We start from the raw sequence: 21,341 nt of genomic DNA, 5'->3' as shown, positions 1-21,341 counted from the left end.
ATTCAGATCAATCTGAACACACCATAATCCACCCAAACTGCCCTCTCCTAAATCAACTGTCCCTGCACTTGTCCACACGGGTTCAATAAGGATAATGACGTTTACTGAATATGGAGCACACGGGGCTTTATATAAGAGACATCAATATTCACACAGCAGGAAAGCAGGAAAATTGGGGAAAAAATTAATCAAATCACCTAAAAACTATCCTGGAAAAGTAGGTTTTAAGATCAGATTAAAAAAAACATAGTTTCGGCTCAGTCTAATCCCAACGGGGAGAGAAACTATTTATTAAGTGTTTATCCAGAAGTGTCTAAAATACTGCCTTTAAACACCAGCACTTGCTTCGAACCACCTTAAAAATCAGGGGATAGAAAACGAGGACTGAAGAAGTACTTTTTTATAAAAGCGTTTGCGGAACTAAAGGTCATGAAAACATGATGTGATATCAATACTGTTTATTCAGAGCACAAAGCAGGTTCACGGTTTAAAGGATAAGCCGAACAAGCAATCATTTCAAGCTTGCTTCAAATAAGTGTAGTTCTTAAAGAAGTTCATGGTCTTCAGGGACTTGACTCATAATAACTAATCCAGGATCTCTCATACTGTAGGTGTCACATCTCAGGGTTTGAGATGTTTCACAACACTCTGCATGTCGATTCTTCAAATCGTGCGTAATGTTTGTAAAAGACGAAGTAAATGTAATTTGTTAGTGTACTTAAGTAGTTTTTTCAATTTAACTTTAACTTCACTATATTTAAGTCTGATATCTTTTACTCATGTACATTTTGCGTAATCAGTCGTCATGAGTGGATAAATAAGTCAAGCCACCAATCAGGGTCGAGCGCGTGCTCTGTTTTGAATTTGCCTTGATTGGTGTATCTACTTATCACCAACATACGGTTCAGCATCAGTTCAACAGCAAACATAACATTTAGAGAGAAATAAACAATGGAAGAAACGCCAGACTCGAACTTGCCACAACACGCGTGGCCTTGTTGGCGTGATTATTTTGAAGAAGTTAAAAGAAGGTTTTGACTAATTACTATCATTCAATTAATAGATTGGTGTGCACAGAGTGACATTGGAGTCTTATCTATATATAAATAAATGATAATAGGAACATTATAGACATAATAAATCCCTGTACTTTGGATACTTAAGTACATTTGAATCAACCCCATGGTTTGTGTACTTCATCCACCACTGGTAAAAGATGAATTATGTATGTATTGTTAAACAGGTAAAATCTCCTTAGGACATTATTATATTATAATCTGCTATATCATAATGAGTGTCCTAATCAGAAATAACCTCCGGAGAAATAGCAGAATGTTGGAAAGGTACACCGAGTACATAAATGAGGCCGATCCCAGGCACCAGCTGTCTGGGACCAAAAAAAAAAAAGGCAGTTCGTTGTTAATTACTTTGCTGCTCAAATAAATGCTGTGCTCAGATCTAGATGATGGATTACAGGTTATAAGGCCTTCGCCTCAAGACTATTTCGGAAACTATAAATAAAGAGACTGTAGCACCAAATGACATCTTTCTGGTTGAAGTCGCTTTTATTCCAAGCACATCGACGGTTTGGGGCCACAGACTGAAAGCTTGAAGTTCGCTGATCAGCTCAATAAATGGTATTGAACATCATATAATAATCATTTCCAACATTGGTGCTTATTTTTGGTAGCTCAGTGGTTACCATGTTGGACGTCTGTTTGGAAGGTTGTGAATTTGCATCCCAGATCCATCAAGCTGCCATTGATGAAGAATATTTCATTTCTGATCTGAGAAACGCGCCAAAGCAACTGAGAAAAACTGTACTGTGATGTTCAGGAGATCGCTGAAAATTGTTCTCCCATTAAACTGCATTAGCAACATTGAATACTAATACATTCGTATCGCTAAGATTGCTCAGCACGTGAGAAACGTGAGAAACGGTACAATGAAACGAATGAACTCGTCCCAGAGTGGACTTTTCCATCAATCTCAAATCAAGGACGGTGCCATTTAATATCAATATTGCCTTTATCTTTCACGATAGCAAACCAGATGTCTGAAACGAAGACAATCTCATTTTCAACAGTGTGCCAAGCAAACAGGACAACGCGGTGCGCTTTATTACTGCACAATGGAAAACGAGGCACGTCTCCGCGATACTGCTGGAGTAAATATGCTCAGGTAAGATTCCACATCCACATGAGCTAGACTTTATTGCGGTTCATATCCGCTGCTCAGCACCAAGGTTTGTTCCGTGTTCCAAGCCACATCCTGTAAAATCCCGAGCCGAGGATCTGCAAACGGGAGGAGGAGAAGGAGAAGGAGGAGGAGGAGGAGGATGACAAGGAAGAGAAGGAGGTGGAAGGAATGAGTTGGAGGATGGGCGGGACCTCCAGTGCGCTGATGCAATCCTGCCGTCCGAGAAGAAATTGCCCAGCTGGCATGAGCCGAGCCGGGGGAGGGCGAATCTCACTGAGATCTGTGCAACGTTCACACGCTCAGTTGCTGTCACACACACACACACACACACACACACACACACACACACACACACACACACACATATGTGTGTCATTTTCACATAAAAGCGCTATTGTGCAAGACCCAGACTAGCATATGCCAGGAGCAGGCTACTCACCTGCTATAAACACAACATAGAATTACATCTTAAGACTCGTCGAGCTGTTTATAAACACACATCTAGACTTAAACGCTCATAAATCTTTCACACATGCTCGCACACACACACTCTCCAGATGTCCCTCGCCACATCTGGCTTGGAAAGGTATCAGCTTGTTTTTTAACTCCGATGTCCTGCTTGGATTTATTGCACCTACTGAAGTGAAAAACAAACCACCGAGAGGCCAAAAGAATACACTCGAGTACTAGACTGATAAGTGCAGCGTGATTTCATCGATGATAATCAGACCAGGTTTCACGTCATGGGGGGAAATTATGTGATTAGACCTAAAAAAAAAGTGATTATTAGAACTCTAAGTAAGAATTTAACCCTCTCAGTGTTCACACCTAGACCTTCACTGGTAATAATACCATCATTATGACGCTACAGCTGTAGAAACCATCAGTAGAGAAACGCAGTATAACAGAGCACTGCATCCCAGACAGGAATCTTAAACAGCAAGAATGGATGCCATTACTGAAGCAAGATACCACATAAACCCAAAACTTGGGTTTTGGGGGGTCGCAAAACTATAAATGGTTCAAAACAACTGAACTGTTTGGACCAACCTTTCCAGCTTTTCTAGAAAAGTCCGTCTTAGAAATGTCCTTGTAAGTGTAACTGCCAGCAGATCAATTTATTTTCCTCCTGAAGCTGTTGTGGAATCAAAAACTATTAAATCGGTCCATATATATATATATATGAAAAACACTATTCACAAAAGGGTTGCCAGGTTCAAGCTTTTTTCCAACGTATTTCTTAATTTATCTTTAGTAACGAATACACATTTAATTTAAGGGCAATACCAACTAAGAGGAAACCAGTGACGTTGTTGTGATTGACTACTCATTTATGGATGAAATTCAGACCAGAATTTTTTTTTTATATTCAAGTTGTTGTAATGAAAATGTTGATGATGATGATTTTTATTATTGGGGGGAGTATCGACTTTAGCTGGATAAGGTTCTGGGATCTCAGTCTCAACACCAACAGCTACCTCTTATTGAGCCCTTGAGAAAGGCCCCTGACCCTCTTTGCGTCAGGGCCACTGTATCATTGCTGGCCCTGTACTCTGCCTGTGGCCCTGTGCTGGCCTTGTGCTCAACTTTCTAACAAGCTGATACATGACAGCAGGTTTTTCAGTTACATTACAAGTCATTTGAGTTATAAATTGTCATTAACATCACCATGGATTGTAACACCGGTGATAAATTTCCATTAAAAGTTTTCTTGGCAACAGATGAAACTGCTGCATTCATTATCCAGCTGGACTGAAAGGTATAAGTGTTATGACATCAAAACAACCCACAAATACAAACAGACATTTTATAGAGCATCAACTCTGTTTTAAATAATGTTTCGACCTCCGTGACTCGAATTCTAGTGACATTTGTGTCGATATGAATTAGAAAATAATGTATAGAAAATACAAAAGGTTCTTAAAACACTGCTTCAGACTAGAATGTACATCAGAGCTCCTAACAAACATGCCCCCGCACACACACACACACACACACACACACACACACACACACACACACACACACACACACACAGTCCACAGATCAGTGTAATATTTGACCCTCTTGTTATCTGCTATTTGGAGAGATCTGTATGTACTACTGTCAGAGATCAAGCCTAACCCAAACACACACACACACACACGCACACACACACGCACACACACGCACATACCACATCCAGGTTATAATGTGGCTGTCCCAGGATTCCGCCTTCTCATTTCCTGCTATATGAAGGGATCTATGTGCACTACTGTCAGATCAAGCACAGCCCACACACACACACACACACACACACACACACACTCACACACACACACACAGACACACACACATGATGGATTCTGTCACTTGCTTCAAATAGCTTCAACCCCGTAATCTCGTTGTTACAGCCCTGTCTTTGCTACAGATGTTGCTAGTGCACGTCTACAAGCAGAACTCTGAGGGTTTCGCCCGTCTGCTGACAAAGCGCAATGCCTGGCAACCGAGCAACACACCAAACCTGCACAACAAATACTGTTTCACTGATGTGAATCACACGTGTAAGAAATAAGAAAGTGATATTTATTAAAGAAAAACGGTCATTGACATGGTAAGGAGATGTTTGTGTACGATTTCGAGAAGGAGTCTCCAGTGTCAGTGCTTCAGAGTTCAGCTTTCTAGACGGATGTAATAGTTGTATATATAGGATGTATTAGTTTGTAGGATGGAAAGATGGAGGATGAAGCATGTATCCATAAGTCTTAATTACTTTATGCAAAAAATAAAATAAAAAAGGATGTGAAAAATTGCTCTTCCTACAATTAATTCAAATGTGCAGTCTTTACAGGGGGAAAAAAAAGGATAAGCTTCGAACTATAGTGAAATTACGGCATGATTACAGAAACGTTTGCATGATGGCGGTTTAGACATTCATTTATCCCCTCAGCTGCAACCAAATTGCCTTCTGGAAATGAATAAATAAAAATGTACTGAACTGAACCTGACCATAAGATTGGTGTTCACCTCAGGAAAGTCAGATACTCATGTAGGTGAGTTAAAAAGGCCTGGGGTGCAGTCAGTGTTTACATTCATCCCAATAGGGTTGAGGTCAGAGCTCCACAGGAGACCACGAGATCTTCCACTCCAGCAGCATAATATCATATTCAGAAACCAAAAAAGCAACACAACTACACCTGCTTAGGGTCCAAATACATATAATATACCGTAAGTCATCTGGTGGTTCTGAATATTGCATTGCCAGGAGTGCCCCCTACTGGCCAAAACAATTCAACAGCCAAGATAGTATTGAATGATGAGCCTAACAGATTGCCAGTTTGCATTAGTAACCAGAAATATGCAAGCTCACATACCAATACACTCAATAAAACTGTTACTGGGACATTCATTAAGATAAAAAAAAAAGATACAAAACAACCATCTGACAGCATGTGGTTCTATGCATGTGACCATAAATCAGGATAAACCCATCAGAAATACGTGTTCAGTCATAGCAAACGTGCAGTCGGGACAATGCTTCTGCTTTGATTATTGTTTTACGTCCTGACGCAGCATAACGAGAAACCAGACAGCTTCCTTTGTAACCTGAGTACGGGGAAAAGAGGGAAGAGGAAGTCCTCTTTCGGTCCCTCCTTCTCTCAAGCTTTTTTCTTCACTCTAGTTATAGCAGTCTGAAGCTTTTCGCTGCAGTCTTCTAACTGTACGAACTGATCTGTAACTGTATAATGTTATAGAGAATTTTAGTGAACTGAAATCGGTTCTATGGTACGTTGAGGATTATCGTGTCATTATGTAGAACTGGTCATTTCTAGTAGATGATGACAAATTCTCATTTCTGATTGGTCAGAATTTTTTGAGAAAGTTTTTTTTCTAAGGCTAAGAGCAGTTCTTATTCGTCTACGGCATCAGGTTTAGATCAATGTGCTTTGTCAGAATACACAGAATGAGAATACATATACACACACACACATACACACACACACACACACACACACACACACACACACTTATTATATATATATATTGCTTTGTACAGTCAGTAAAATAAAGCCTTAATTATTAAGACAGAGGGTTTTTACAGATTTTGAGGCCATTAAATGTAACTATTAATGGATTCTTTTGTTAAAACTAGAGGGAAAAGAGGAATAAAACACTGGTGTTACTGTTAAAATATTTTTTTCACATCACGCCTTCACCGTTAATTCTTCTTCTTTCACAGCACTTCATTTCCTTTTGAAGTTTACTGTCCATTTTGGTGAAGTATCCACAAGAAATCACTAGTCACCTGTTCTGTTCACTGATACGCTCAGGTTCCTTGATGAAAACTCGACAACACCATGTGGTTACTCGTAATATTCTCAATATAAAAGCCAGGATAGACACGGCAACCGCATCACAAACCCAACCTGCACTTCCCTACCTTGTAATTCCTTGCCATCTTTCCCAAGAAGCTGAGACTCCGGACCAGGGAGCGCAAACCGTTCGGCTTCTCGCTCTCCTCGTTGTGAAGCCCCTGGCCCTCCGTCGTCTCCTCGTTGTCCCAAAACTCACTGCCGAGCTCTGCATCCACTTGAAGGCTGCCCCCCACACACACAAAGACACACCAACCCAAAATCAGGCTATCCCAGAACAATCACTGGTTCCTAGTTGAAAAAAATTATAATCTAAAGTCAACTCTTACCTCTGTGTAGACCCTCCAAGTAAAGAGGAAAGGGAAGAGTGGGCTGAAAGAAAAAAAAAAAGGCAGAAAAAATACCCAAATCAGTTTCACACCCGAGTCAAAGTTTCGAACCTACAACGCCGTTTCTCCTGCATTCTAAAGTGCCTTTTAAAGTCTTTTGGGACATTTACATCTAAAGCATAAAGCTGCATGACTGGACAGCCGAGACGCTTCATTACTTCATTAGAGATGGGAGAGAGCGAGTGGGAGGTGAGAACGCACCACTTTAGTGCGCTGACGAGCGACTTAGCAGAACAAATGCAGGAAGACCGCTTCCGCATAACTGCATGCACGCACACACACACACACACACACACACACACACACACACACACACACACACACAACGAATTTGCAGCACTTCCACACACATACAGACATGTATATCTTAAGGGACTCGGTACAACAGTGTCATAGCTGTAGGTTCTACACAGCCTATAGAGTATAGAGTTGACACAGAGTGGTGCGAAACACAAAAAACATCCAGCTCTGGTCATGAGAAAAAAAAAAGGAAAATGCGCAATGTACGAATGTGTCAGAGTTCTGGTGTCAGCAGTTTTTAATAGAATCAGAAATACTTTGATTGACCTTTGGATGTCTCTTTCTGGTTTCTCAGACTATTTTTAGCAGGTGTAACACAAACCACAATGGGAACTCATTTTGCTGATGTCTACAACTTTAAATTCAAATAAAATCCTGACAAAAGAATAAAAATGATGATCACATTTCTTTACATTTAAAGAACATTTGTGGACAAGTGAACAGGTCTGGACGACATTTGAAAAACTGCTAGTTCACGCTTGGCAAGTTGATTATAAGCCAAACGGACTTATCTTAGCGGAACTTTTGACACGTACTTCCTCTGCTTTCAAACTGCGTTACTGGGGCAGCATATAAACGCACGCGTAGTCCTCACGCTTCCTGATACGTGAGCATTACAACTAGCCTCGCTTTGACTGACAGAGAAGAATTAGGAAGCCCCGCCCTGAATTTTTTGCTCTCTTGAGTAGTGTATGCTCAGGAGTATGGGTGGGGGGTGTGGGGCAATAAGCCCCACCTATTAAATAGGGGCAGGATGACAGATGAAGATCCATGACACATTGTTCTTTGAATTGTGTGTGAGTGTGTGTAGGGTGAGGGGCAGTTTACCTTGGGCGTGAGAGTGAGGACGCTGTTTGGCAAGAGACGGATGGTTTTCACGTGACATGACACAAAGTGATGGGACAGACATACTGTGGCTCTTCAGGGGGGACTGCACCTACAATACACACAAACGTACGGTGACGTGACAGCACACAAAACACGCACGCACACACAAAACACAGTTCTTAATAAATGCACTGTCTTTTAATTAACCTGTAATCTATTACTGGTTCGTTTGTATAACAAACACAGAAACTCACACAAACACACACACACACACACACACACACACACACACACACACACGTCCATATGCATCCACACCCATAACAAGTTTTCAGTGTTGGTTTTGTGGTTTTATGCACTGATGGGAGAAAAGCAAAAAAGGAACTGATGCACAGAGCTCATTGTGTGTATTTGTGCGCATGTGTGTTACATATATGTCATATTTGCAGGAATGGTGTGTATGTGTGAGTGGGTTTGTATGTGTGGATTCATATTTGTGTGTATGTGTACATATATATATATTTGTCTTTAAGGATCCTCTCAGTACTTAATACAGAACTCAAAGTTTGATTGACATTATCTTTATCCAATCAGCATCACTTTTATTAAACCCCACCTCAGTGAAAGGGAAGATCTGTGAGTCTGATCCCTCCTCCTCTTCATTGAGTGACAGCAGGGACTCGAGATCCTCAGTGTAGTCAGTGATGGGGGCTCGACGAGGGTCTCGCTTTTGCAGACTGCCACACCGAACCGTCTCCATCTCCACAGGGTCCAGAGCCTCCAGACTTACACTGAATTATTGGATTAATTATTATTGTTATATTGTTATTATTATTATTATTATTATTATTATTATTATTATTATTACTATTATCTTGCAAAGGTAACAAATATATTTATCAGAAATGATTACAGACAATTATTTTTCACTGAATAAATAAACAACATTTTTTTTTTACTGTCAATATACTTAATAATACTAAATATTATTGCATGGATAAAAAAATATGAGATTTTATTGATATGACACAAAAAGAAAAACAACTAAACAAAAAAATATTATTCAAAATAATTACAAATAAACAAATATAATGATGGGAAACATTTACAGAGGTTATTGTTTTATCAAATAAATAAATAAATAAATAGTACCGATTATGCAAAACAAATACTCACGATTATTGTATGGATAAAAAAATGTTAGATTGTATTTATATAAAATGAAAAAGTAACAACTTAACAAAAAAAAGCAGGTTTTAATAATAATAATACTAATAATACTAATACTAATAATATGAATAATATTAATATTATTAATAATAATAATAATAATAATAATAATAATAATAATAATTTTAGCATTTTACTGACCAAGTACAAATAAACAACTAAATATCTATAACATGAATAGAATATATTTAACAGCAGTAATGCAATAATAAAATAATTTATAGCATATTGAAGAAATGATTAAATTAATAAATTACTCACACACACACACACACACACACACACACACACACACACACACACACACACACACACACCATAATCACATGATGCGTCGTCTGTCCCAGACTAACACAAACACAGTAAGGGCCGCACATCCACATTTCACCCCGCAAATAAAACACAACGCAAATAACGCAAACAACAACTGCGAACACCACAAACGCCATCGCAAACACCGCGGATATCACAAAGTACGCGAACGCAGCCAAAACTCCCAACACGACCCCGGCTACAAGACTCAACACAGCGATGGCGACCCGTAGAAGGATGTTCTCCATTGTGCTCTTAGTTTCCCTCTCTTTTACTCTCTTTCTATCTATCTATCTATCTATCTCTCTCTCTCTCTCTCTCAAACAGTGTGTGAAAGAATAAAGCTAGTTCTCTGTTCACCCAGACAATGTCTTCAATGTAAGTATGAAACAATGCTTGCAGTGACCCAGTGCTCGGCCTCTGTCTTGTATCTGCTCTGCCCTTCTTCTTGTCCTTGTTCTGTAGAAACAAAGTGCATCAACCTGTCCACACTCAGTGCTAACAATAGGGGAAAATAAAAAATAGGGTCAAACTCTTAGATTCATTATTTGCTAGATTAGAGGAGCCCAAACGTATCCTATGAAGGGCCCAAAAAAAAAGGGCCAGGAAAGAATAAATATAAAAAAAAGAATAGAGTAAATAAAAAAAACATAAATCTGTAATCTGATTAACTAATGCAGTTCCATTTTCAACGTTCCTTTTCTTACGGTACTACGATCGGAAACGATCCAATTTATTGTACAATAAAGTTCGATGCGTCATTTAGTGACCTCTAGTGACAGAAAGTTTGTCCGGAACTTTGTCCGTCTTTTTCTCTTCTCACATACTGTATATTATCTCATGTCTCACTTTGCCCTGTGGCACCATTTTGGGCATCTGTTTGTTAGACGGTTTCAAAGGAAAAGACTTTTCGCTTTGTTTAAGAGCAAATTTGGCGAGTCCGTAGTAAAGAGAGGGAGTGATCAATAATAAATGGTAAATGCTCAATAACGAGATGCCAATGCTAACATTCTTATTTTGAGAATGACAGGTCACGCTGGTTATCGGTTCGAAGCTACATTTAATGCTGTACAACATACAATACATTTTTTTTTTTTTAAACGCGGTTTCCTGTTAGCGCTTATATCAATAGCAGCTATAAATACATTTACTGTGTATAGCAGACGCCCTTATCCAGAGCGACTTACAACTGAGCAGTTGAAGATTAAGGGCCTTGCTCAAGAACTCAGCAGTATCAGTTTGGGGGGGGATTTGAACCCATGACCTTTTAAAACCAAAGTCCAATGTCTTATCCACTGAGCTACCGCCTTCCTAAACAGTCCTGTCCAATGCTCTTTTTTTCCCTCTCGAACCGTGTTGTATTACACTGAAAGAGAACTGCCAGCATCAAGACAAAATTCTGCATAAACACACTGTGAAGGAAATTACAGACTGAGCCGAAGTGGAGAAGGAGTTGAATTTCAGGCCTGGAAAACTATCAACCAAGGCAGAGATTCACTGCACGTGCAGTAATAATAACAATATCTTTAAATCGATAATAAGCATATTATATTGGATCTATAATATAAAATTCGTCTTCGTCTTCTTAATATTATTGCTGTTGTTGGTGTATTAACAACATTATTATTATTATTATTATTATTATTATTATTATTATTAATGTCATTATTCAGTTATTTATTTTGTTTGTATTTTGTCATCAATACATTTGTTTGTTTGTATTATAATACTAATTGTCATCATCATCATCATCATCATCATCATCCCGTTACCTGCGCTGTCCACACTGCGGGTGGCTACACTGCACCACGCCGGGATGCCAGCTGTGTCTGCGATTGCACGTGACCCGAACCATGTGACCCGTGAGCGGCAGAGTCAGCATCAGCTTCCTCATGCGTGGAGATGGTGAGCTTCGGGGCAGGCAGCGTGATAGGGGTGAGATAGGTGACACCGGCGGAGGTCCCGGGGAGCCTCCTGGAGGCACACCCGAGTCTGAGATACGGATCCTGTGGTGCTGCGAAGTACTGATCATCTGTGAACGATAAAATGCAGAGACATTTCATATATATATATATATATATATATATATATATATATATATATATATATATATATATATATATATATATATATATATATATATATGGGGAACTGATGCTGAACAGAAGGTCAGGGTTTCAAGACCCAGAATTGCCAAGCTGCCACTCTTGGGCTTCTGGGCCCTTGAGCAAGGCCCTTAACCCTCTGTGCTCCAGGGACGCTGTATCATGGCTGACCCTGCGCTCTGACCCCAGCTTTCTACCATCGCTGGGATATGCAAAGAATTATTTCACCGTGCTATAATGTACATGTAACAAGTAAATGCACCTTTATTTTATACAAATTTTAAAAAAATTTACATTCACTACACTATTTTTTTAAATCATGAAAAAAATAAAATTCTGTGTAATAAATTAAGATTTCCATATTCTATATTTTTATATTATGAATGCATCTCTACTTACACACTCACAGACTTTACACACACTTTAAGGTGGTTAAGATTTATAGCCAGAAACAATGATTCCCATTTGCCACTGCATCACATGACTGTCAGCCTTGATTAGCACATGTATATAAGTGCCACCTTTCCCACGTTTTGGAATGTAATATTCCTGAGCATGGGCTAAACCAACAGTGGCATCAAATGGGAGACAACCATTAATAAACAGTTGCTCAGGCAGACATGTGACACTGTCGTCTCGGGTGCAGTGGCTGAAAGTAAATCGTAGTTTGTGACGTGAAATGCAGCATCACATACCGTGTACATCAATGCGTGTTCGATTTCCCAGTTGTTTTCTGGATCAAAAAACGCTCCTGAGTGGTGTCTGAGAGTTTCTGCCCTCTAGTGACCAAAGGATTCATGAAGTGGAGGAAAGGGTTCCTACAGAAATGCAACAGAGTGAAGAAAGAAATATTAATTAGACAGGTGTGGATTTACAAGCATGCTAACATACTAAAGAGTTGTTATTATCTTTAAAAAAAACCCTGGAGCCTGAAGCATTCGGATCTTCGGCTCTTTGCAAACGGTAAACAGGAAGGTTGTTTCGCTAGAAAGGTGGATCGCTTGAGGGAGGATGTAAACTAAGCTATGTTCATCACAGACACTACAAAGACAAAAGTAGGATTTGAATGTGTTTTTTTTAGCATCTGCATTTACTGTTAGAATAACCTCCATTTTTCTGGGAAGATGTTCCACCAGATTTTTGGAATATGTTTGTGGTGCAATCAGAATTCCAACTCTCAGAACTCTCAAAAGTGTTTAATAGGGTTGAGGGTGTAAGCTCTAGAGCGAGCCACTCAAGATCTTGCACTACAAATCATGTAAAGCATATCTTCATGGAGCCGGCTTTGTGTACAGAGACACTGTCATGCTGGAACAGGTTTGGGTCTCCTGGCTCCTAGTGAAGGGACATATTTATTCTACTACATACAGAAAGAAAGAAATCCTAAACAGTGGTGGGTCTCCAAATTTGTTGTAACAGTTTGAGGAAGAACCACATTTAGCTGGAAAATTCACATGTCCCAATTATTCTTTCCAAATAGTATTTATAAATTGACACAAACGGGTTTTATTTTTTCAGAATCACGATAGTCTACATACAAAAACCCAACAGCTTCCTGACTAATTTTACAGCATATTCAGGGATTATTTAAACAATTTTGAATTTTATTTTTCTCAATTTAATTCCCAGACAAATCGATTTCCAGTCTGCCATCACAATGGGAACGCCAGTGTACCGAGAGAAAAGTGTGGCCTATGCAACTGATGAACCAAAACAATCATGTTCTTATTTTTTATTGTGAGTTAATTAGTAGGTTAAGTCTGTATTTCAGCTTTAAAACACAAGTGAAAACACTGACTGAAGCAAACTGTAATTATGCTGATTATCAGGTTGAAGTTAATGACTTTGAGAGCCCGGTTTAGGATCATCTTGTAATGGTTAAATAATTATTCCTGGCTTCATACAGTGCATTTGCTTTATCAGAATGCAATCAAAACTCGTCTGACTGCTGAAAACTTGTAGTACCTTCTGGTATTGCACAACTTGTGGCAAAATGAATGTACTGTAATATATTTTGGGGCATTTCAACTAGATATTTGAAAAATAAATAATCTAAATTAAGGGCAATTTAATAAACTTGCATGTATCAGTAGTTTAAATTGATATTTCACATCATTCAGTTGAAAAAAGAAATCAGTTTCACCATTATATAAGAATATAACAGTGATATCACAGTGAAAATTTAATATATTCCTTAAAAAAAAAAACTCAAGCTATATCAACTAAAAATAAATCAGCAATATTTTAAGATATTAATTGGTACACTGTGGACTGAAGTTTGTAAACACCTGATCATGAGATTTAGATAAGATCACTTTCTGAGGAGCGCTCTAGCAGGCCACTCAAGCTCTTCCACTCCAACCCATGTAGAACATGTCTTCATGAAACAGGTTTTGGTCTCCTAGTTCAAGTGGAGGGGAAATTGAATGTATTTTGCATCCAAAGACCTCATATACAGATGTGTACTTCCAACTTTGTGGTAACAGTTCATTAAAGAACCACATATGGCTGGAAAAGACAGGTGTCCCAATATCTTCATCCAAATACAGTGGAAAAATGCACTGAATATCGACCCTCATTGTAGCTATAATTATTTTATTGAATATTTATGAAGAAGAGGTGATAAATAACATTATACCATGAGGCTGAGCTCACGTGCTTGACTGTGTTGCAGCCTTCATGTTTTGATTCCAGTTTTTTCCCACTAGACCTCAGCGCTCCATAGAGAACGTTCTGGAAAACGACAGCTTGAAAAAAAGCAGGCTTTAATAGCAGGATGCTGCACATAATACACAGCGTTCGCATGAACGTCAGGATTTACACGATTAATGCTGCTAAAACTATTTAAAATTTGTTTACAATGATGTTTCAATTATTAGGAAAATAACAAACCATTACATAACTCAAAATAATACCAGATTAAAAAAATCTAGAATTTTTTTGTGCTAAAATATCATACATCCCAAGCACACGTACGATTTCGTGCCGATTTCTCATCGTGAGACGTCATTCATTTGTGGACACAATGAACAGACGGATGTTGTAGTAGGAAGTTAAACGAAACGCAAACAGTGGTAAAAAATATCCAACTACATGGGCTCTTATTACAGCACTTGCCCAATTTTTATTTGATTACCAATAATTGAATTTTGCTTTGTTTTGCTTGAAATGAAGTATTTAATAAAGAAAAATAATACGTCTAATTAAAAAAAATAAAAAAATTAAAAATTTGCCTGCATTTTACTCAATAAGACAGGACACAAATTAAAAGGCCATAGGTGAAAAAACCTGCTAAAATCCAACACTACAGATGGAATTAATAAATAAAAGCAACAGCAACTGATAGATAAGGCAGTTGAACATCCATAGCGAAGCTTATCAGCTTTAAAACTATACAAAAAAAATATGATAATGATCTAAAAATCCAGCCAAGCAAAATATGTGTAGATACCAAATTTTACAGCTGAATATCTGCGTATACAGAAAAGATTAGATAGCAGGAACTCTTGATGTTTTGCAGAATTAAACTAAAGATATGGTTTACTTTGAAACTTGTATCAGACCCTGTATATCTACTGTAGGTGCAGCTAGAGTCTGTAGGTAATGTGTAAATATATCATGTGAAAATATTAATAAATATTAGAATAAAATGTAAAGGGAATCTTTGCTAGGTTGCTCACTGTGTAACTAGCAACATGAACAACTTATATGAAGCGGTTTCCAAGGACGTTTCTCTAATGCTATCACTGAAGCTGTTGGAGTTAATTACTTGTGGCATTTCTTTCGTTACAATTCCCATTTTTAATGTATATTTTTCCTTAAGTTCATCAGTATCAAGTCACAGCTTGTTTGGTCTGGCCTGCTAGCTGTATGTAAGTTTGACTGTATGTTATTATTGCTTGTGAGGATTGAATTTCATTTGAACAAACAGGAACTACCTTCCAGCCAATCAGATTCAGCCTGACTAGACAAACTTACTTAAATTCAGTGCAATTTGATGTGAAATATAAACCTGATCGGATGCTCAGTAAATTGTGCATTAAATAAATAGGACGGTAAATATTCTAATGCATTCTTATGCTAATTCCTGAATATCTACTGTAATTACTGTCAGTCAGCAACCTACAGTCTGTAGGTAACACACATAATAATGTGTAAAGGAAATCCTTGCTAGGTTGTTCTATGTGTAGCAATCTGCATTAACATGCATATCAGCATTACCATTATCTAGGTAGCTTACTAGCAAACCTAAGCTACTTGAAGCCCCAATGACATGCAAATGATCATTACAGCAATTTACACACACCTAAAAATGGTTGCTGACTGACAGTAATTTATGTACAACAAATACAAGGAAGCAATTTTCTTTTCTAAAATTGTTCTATGTCATGTATTTATCATGCTGATTCTACAAACCCTCATATAGACTGTGTTACACTTCATTAGAGGGGTAGAGCTAAGGCAGATCTGATAGACGCTCATATGGAAATGTGTGTGTGTGTGTGTGTGTGTGTGTGTGTGTGTGTGTGTGTGTGTGTGTAAAAGAAACTTCCGGTTCCACCACAATGCTGTGTGTTAACAGTATGACATACAGTAAAAGATTCAGCATATCAAAGAAAAATATATTTTTCCGAAGAATTGCTGATTAAGCATTATTACGTTGTATTTATGTGTATGTGTGTGTCTGTGTATTATGCATAGGTATGAAACACCCTATGCTTGTAGAAAATAATCAACCATGGCGAATCCAAATTTGGCTAATTACCAATATCAGCACACTTTTATAGTATGACCATATACCTAATGATAAACTACTGCTCTTTTACTATAGATAAAAACAAACCTGTGAATCCACGAGGCTCCTAATACTTTATAGAAATTTTTGACGTCTGATTAAATACCAATTTTGATAACGTTAAACAGGAAGCTACGTTGCTGCTACGATTCCTACGATACTGAATTTATAGAAGGAGTTAGGGTTGGAACAATATATTGATATGACAATATAGTGATATACTATATGGACACCTCATCTACATCAGTACCTGACTTTAGCAACACCCTTGTGGCTGAATGAGCACAAATCTCCACAAGAACACCTCAGAATCTAGTGGAACATCTTCCCAGAAGAGTGGAGGTCAGAAAGTCTTAATTGAAATGCACTTAAAATACACACTCGCCAAATAAAATTTTATTTTTGAAACGCTGTGATACTGAAAGTATATATGAGTGTTTAGAAAAGGATATGAAGACTTAAAGATTAACACAGTTTTTTGCTGATTCCACAAAACCCTTATATGGGCTGTGTCACATTTCATTAGTGGAGGATAGCTGAGGTCAGATCTGATAGAGACTTACATGGAAACAGTGGTGGACAGTAATGAAATGAAACGCAATTTGTTATTGTATTTAAGTAGCTTTTCACGTATCTGTATTTTACTACAGTTTTTCCATTTGGGGAGACTTTTACTTTAACTTTACAACATTTCAAAGTCAAATATTGTACTTTTTTACTCTGCTACATTTTACGAAATCAGTCTTTTTATTTATGAGTGGATAAAAACGTAACTGGTCAAACACGCAGCAAGCAGCCAATCAGGTCTGTTTTGAACTTGTTTTGATTTGATTGTGACTAAAATGATAACAGGAACATTAGAGCCATAATAAATCATAGTATTTTCAGTATTCATCAGTTCTGTAGATTTTGTATGGGAGGGTGGTTTATAAACCAAACACAGCATAGACAGTTTTGATTATAACAGTCTTATAAATGACAAGTCCTAACCAAGAAGCTCAAAGGGCCATGGAAATGTTTTGGCTTTAAATGAACAAGTCAGACATTTTAGATCTCATACTCCTCTGCCATCCGGTTCAACAACAACAACAACCACAACCTCCACATCCTGTAATTCCGCCAGACCATTCACTACAAGGCATGTCACCTGGCCAGTCACATGATCTCTAACTCTGTTATATTCATAGTCAGTATTCGTCTCTCCTTGACAAACTCCATGAACTTTATCAAGACTAACTCAAGATGTCTTGAATTCTGTTACTGCTATTCGAAGATCGCCTGACCTTTCGCCTGGCTTTGATTGCAGTTTTGGATCTGCCCTTGTTTACTTGAATGCCGCATCAGTTGTAGTAAACACCCTCACTTGTATTTCATTCTCTACCTGACAGATGACTTCTCCACCCATGGATGCACAGGCTCTGCAGGTCCAATGGACAACCATGGGTGAGCAACAACAACTAGCATTCCTCCATGCCATTATTAATTAATTAGCCAGCTTTATGCAACAGACTGTCACCTCCTTCCCTCCCAGATTGAGGGCTTGCAACATTAAAGGTTCGGCCCAAAAAACAGCCAAGCGTCAGTGATTTCTCCTCCAGTACTCTCTGCATAATCAACCACACTATTGCTCAGCTGGTTTCCCTGTCACCCAGCAAGGAGTTACCCTTGGAATCAGCATCTGTGATACAGGAATCCATTCCATCCACTTGTTCTTGAACATCTATGAGTTGTTGCTCAAGTAGAACATTTCAGTTTTTGAATGGAGCCTTGAGCTTATATCCAAAATGTTAAACTCTTTAATGGGAAATTAGTTGTTTATACCATTGCTCAAGTGATGTATGGGGTTACGGCTATGTGGAAAAGCCATCCAGGAAATAAACCATATTTGTCCTTAATTTCTGCACTAACATTTAGAATGACTGGTCCTTTTTCTGCTACTGACTTCACCGTATGGCATTAGGTCAACAAACTGACGCCCCTTTTAGTCTTCACTTAGCTACCGTTCACATCTATTCCCCTGCATTGCAGCCACTACCAATCAGTGGCTAGTTTTGTTGGCATGAACTTGAAATGGAAGAGCACATATCAACAACCACTAAACCAAGAAAATAGACTAAGAAAAGCGTCTAGTCCTGGTGTATTAACTTGGGGCAGATTGTGGCTGTTAAACTAGGGATGTAGGCAGCTCTACACCCAAATACACTTGAACACTCAAGTTGTTTAAATAAATCAAAGAGCATTACAAAATGATGGTATCAAGTAATCCATCATGGATTTCTGCTGTTGTCCTACCATTACTTGCTCTTGATTTAGAAGGATTACCCTTGTTAATGAAAACTCAAGACTTGCCTAGTGGTAAATTAAAGCACCTCATAGACTGTGGGCAGATGCATCCTAGATAGGACATTATGTCCTCAAAGTTGATGTGTTAGAAGCAGGAAAAATGGGCGAGCGAAAGGTTTGAACAAGTTCGACAAATTGTGATGGCTAGACGACTGGGTCAGAGCGTCTCCAAAACTGCAGCTCTTGTGGGCTGTTCCCGGTATGCAGTGGTCAGTAGCTATCAAAAGTGCCCCAAGATAAAGACAGTGGTGAACCAGACACAGGTTCATGGGTGGCCGAGGCTTACTGATGCACGTGGGGAGTGAAGACTGGCCCATGTAGGGGGACCAACAGGGGGACCAACACAATATTAGGCAGGTGGTCATTATGTCATGCCTGGTCATTGTACCTTCATTCAGAGGTCCTTGATTAGTACTTACCTAAACCCATCTGCCTATCGCACTCATTAAAATTAGGACTTAAACAAAAGCTTTCCAAATTCTCACTAAAGCGGTCTTTTCCTGTGTGACTCCAAGTGTTTGATCTCTTTCACTGCTATTCATGCTGTTTCACCCATAGCCCATTTAAGTATTAAAGTATTGTCTACCATCTTTAAAGGTTGCCCGCATGACCCTTTACCTGGTCTTGATTACTATTTTGGATTTGCGTTTGTTTGCTTGTCTCACAGTTTTGACTTGCCTCGCACTCGCATCCAGCTATCGGGAACCAATAAACACTTTCAAGTTGTGGTCGGACTCAGCATCGTCACCCGGATATGGTAATTATGTAAACAGATACTTGAAAAACCACCACTAGGATGAAAATATCTGTATATAAAATGACAGTTTAAAAAAGGCATGAGGTGGAAAGTCAAGCTTATCAGATTTCCTGCTCATTGACATGATTCACACTGACAAACAAGTTTATTTAGCTCGAGAGTTCACTTTCCTGGGAACGAGTGCACTTGTCTGACTCAACAATTCATTTTGTTTTGGCTGATTAGATGCTACGTCTGATTGGTATACAAAAAACTGAAAATGCTCATGGCTTTATCTGTACTACTATGAAGAAAGTATGTGTTACAGAACAACACGTTTGTAGGAGATTCAAAGAAAAAAGGCGAACATTGGATTAGTGATGGTTGTTCAAAGTTTGTTTGACAGACTTCAGAAACAAAATGATACTTATGATATATACAGTGCAGTTTGTCTGTCGTATTTAAGGTTACATCATGCTGGGATTAATGATAGTGAAATCAATCCTACTGGGATCAATCATTCTAAATACTATCATACTGGGAACAATTAAACTGGGAACAATCATGCTGGGATTAATCTTACTGGGAACAAGGAAATTGGGATTAATCATACTGGAACACTCATACTCTGATAAATCATAATGGAATCAATCATACTGGGAATAATCATAGTGATAACAATCATGATGGGATCAAGCATACTGGAACAATCATAGTGGGAAAAATCCTTCTGAAAACTATCGAACTGGGAACAGAGAAACTGGGATCAATCATTCTGGGACCAATTTTACTGGAAACAAGGAAATTGGGATCAATCATACTGAAACACTCATGCTCTGATAAATCATAATGGAAACTATCATGCTGGGATCAGTCATACTGTGAATAATCATAGTGGGAACAGTCATATTGAGATCAATCATACTGAAACACTTAATCTGGGATCAATCATACTGGAAACAAAAATACTGGAATCAGTCATGCTGGAAACAATCAAATTGGGAGCAATTATACTGGGATCAATCATACTGGAAACAATAATACAGAGAGCAATCATACTGGGAACAATCTTACTGGAAACAATCTTACTGGGATCAATTAACCTGGGATTAATCATACTAGTAACAGTCATACCGGGAACAATTATACTGGGAATAATCATACTGGGCTGAGATTGGGTTTTAGGCGTACTGTCTGGTGAACTTATTCCAAATACTTTATACATGTCGCTTTTTATTGCTAGCATGGGAATGAACAATTGACCTCCAACAAACGATTAAAGAAAACAGCCAGAGGCGTGGAGGGACGGGTTTGTCTGTCTGCACGCTCTCCAAAAGCTGTTTTGAGACAAAATGACAGGTATGCAGGAAGTGCACTTCTGGGCTGTTCTCATTTTAACCCGGCTCCTTTTGTCCTCTCCGAACCTTCGCCTCTCAAAAAATGCTCCTTCGCAATTGTTTTCCAGTCGTGGGCGAAAAAAATAAAAAGCAACTCATATCATACTCAGAGTGATTATGAATCAGAGGTTCTGGGGGACAGGCCAACAATCTGATCTTTAGTCATTCTAGCCATTGTTCTCGTACACGAAGTGTGTTAATTGGGCCATGGCTTGGCCTTAAAGCAAACAGTGCAAGCAAATGAACACATCCTTAATATCGCAGTTCTCCAGGATCTGGTGATATGGCAGGGTGATACGGCAAAACCAATGGATTTGATAGACGTATGTGGCATCAACTTCGTGTATGAAGTCAT

The 21,341-nt window shown here is 38.6% G+C and overlaps 1 protein-coding gene across 3 annotated transcripts in view; it reads right to left on the bottom strand.

Moving 5' to 3' along the window:
- Positions 1-21,341, bottom strand: part of arhgef2 (rho/rac guanine nucleotide exchange factor (GEF) 2) — a 61,864-nt gene that overhangs the window by 39,871 nt on the left and 652 nt on the right. For 2 of the 3 annotated variants that reach the window (XM_046876248.1, XM_046876249.1), the window contains exons 2-7: positions 12,411-12,533; positions 11,383-11,642; positions 8,685-8,859; positions 8,069-8,177; positions 6,881-6,923; positions 6,620-6,776 (exon numbers count right to left, since the gene is read on the bottom strand). In XM_046876248.1, coding sequence (XP_046732204.1) covers positions 6,620-6,776; positions 6,881-6,923; positions 8,069-8,177; positions 8,685-8,859; positions 11,383-11,642; positions 12,411-12,419 — 753 coding nt within the window. In that variant the 5' untranslated portion in view covers positions 12,420-12,533. Of the gene's footprint in view, positions 1-6,619; positions 6,777-6,880; positions 6,924-8,068; positions 8,178-8,684; positions 8,860-9,615; positions 9,881-11,382; positions 11,643-12,410; positions 12,534-21,341 lie in introns of those variants that run through there. The other variant, XM_046876250.1, reaches the window with a different exon arrangement.

Source organism: Silurus meridionalis, chromosome 20, assembly GCF_014805685.1.
Source record: "Silurus meridionalis isolate SWU-2019-XX chromosome 20, ASM1480568v1, whole genome shotgun sequence".
Lineage (NCBI taxonomy): Eukaryota > Metazoa > Chordata > Actinopteri > Siluriformes > Siluridae > Silurus > Silurus meridionalis.
Note: the sequence above shows the minus strand (reverse complement) of the source record. Positions and strands in the feature narration are given on the sequence as shown.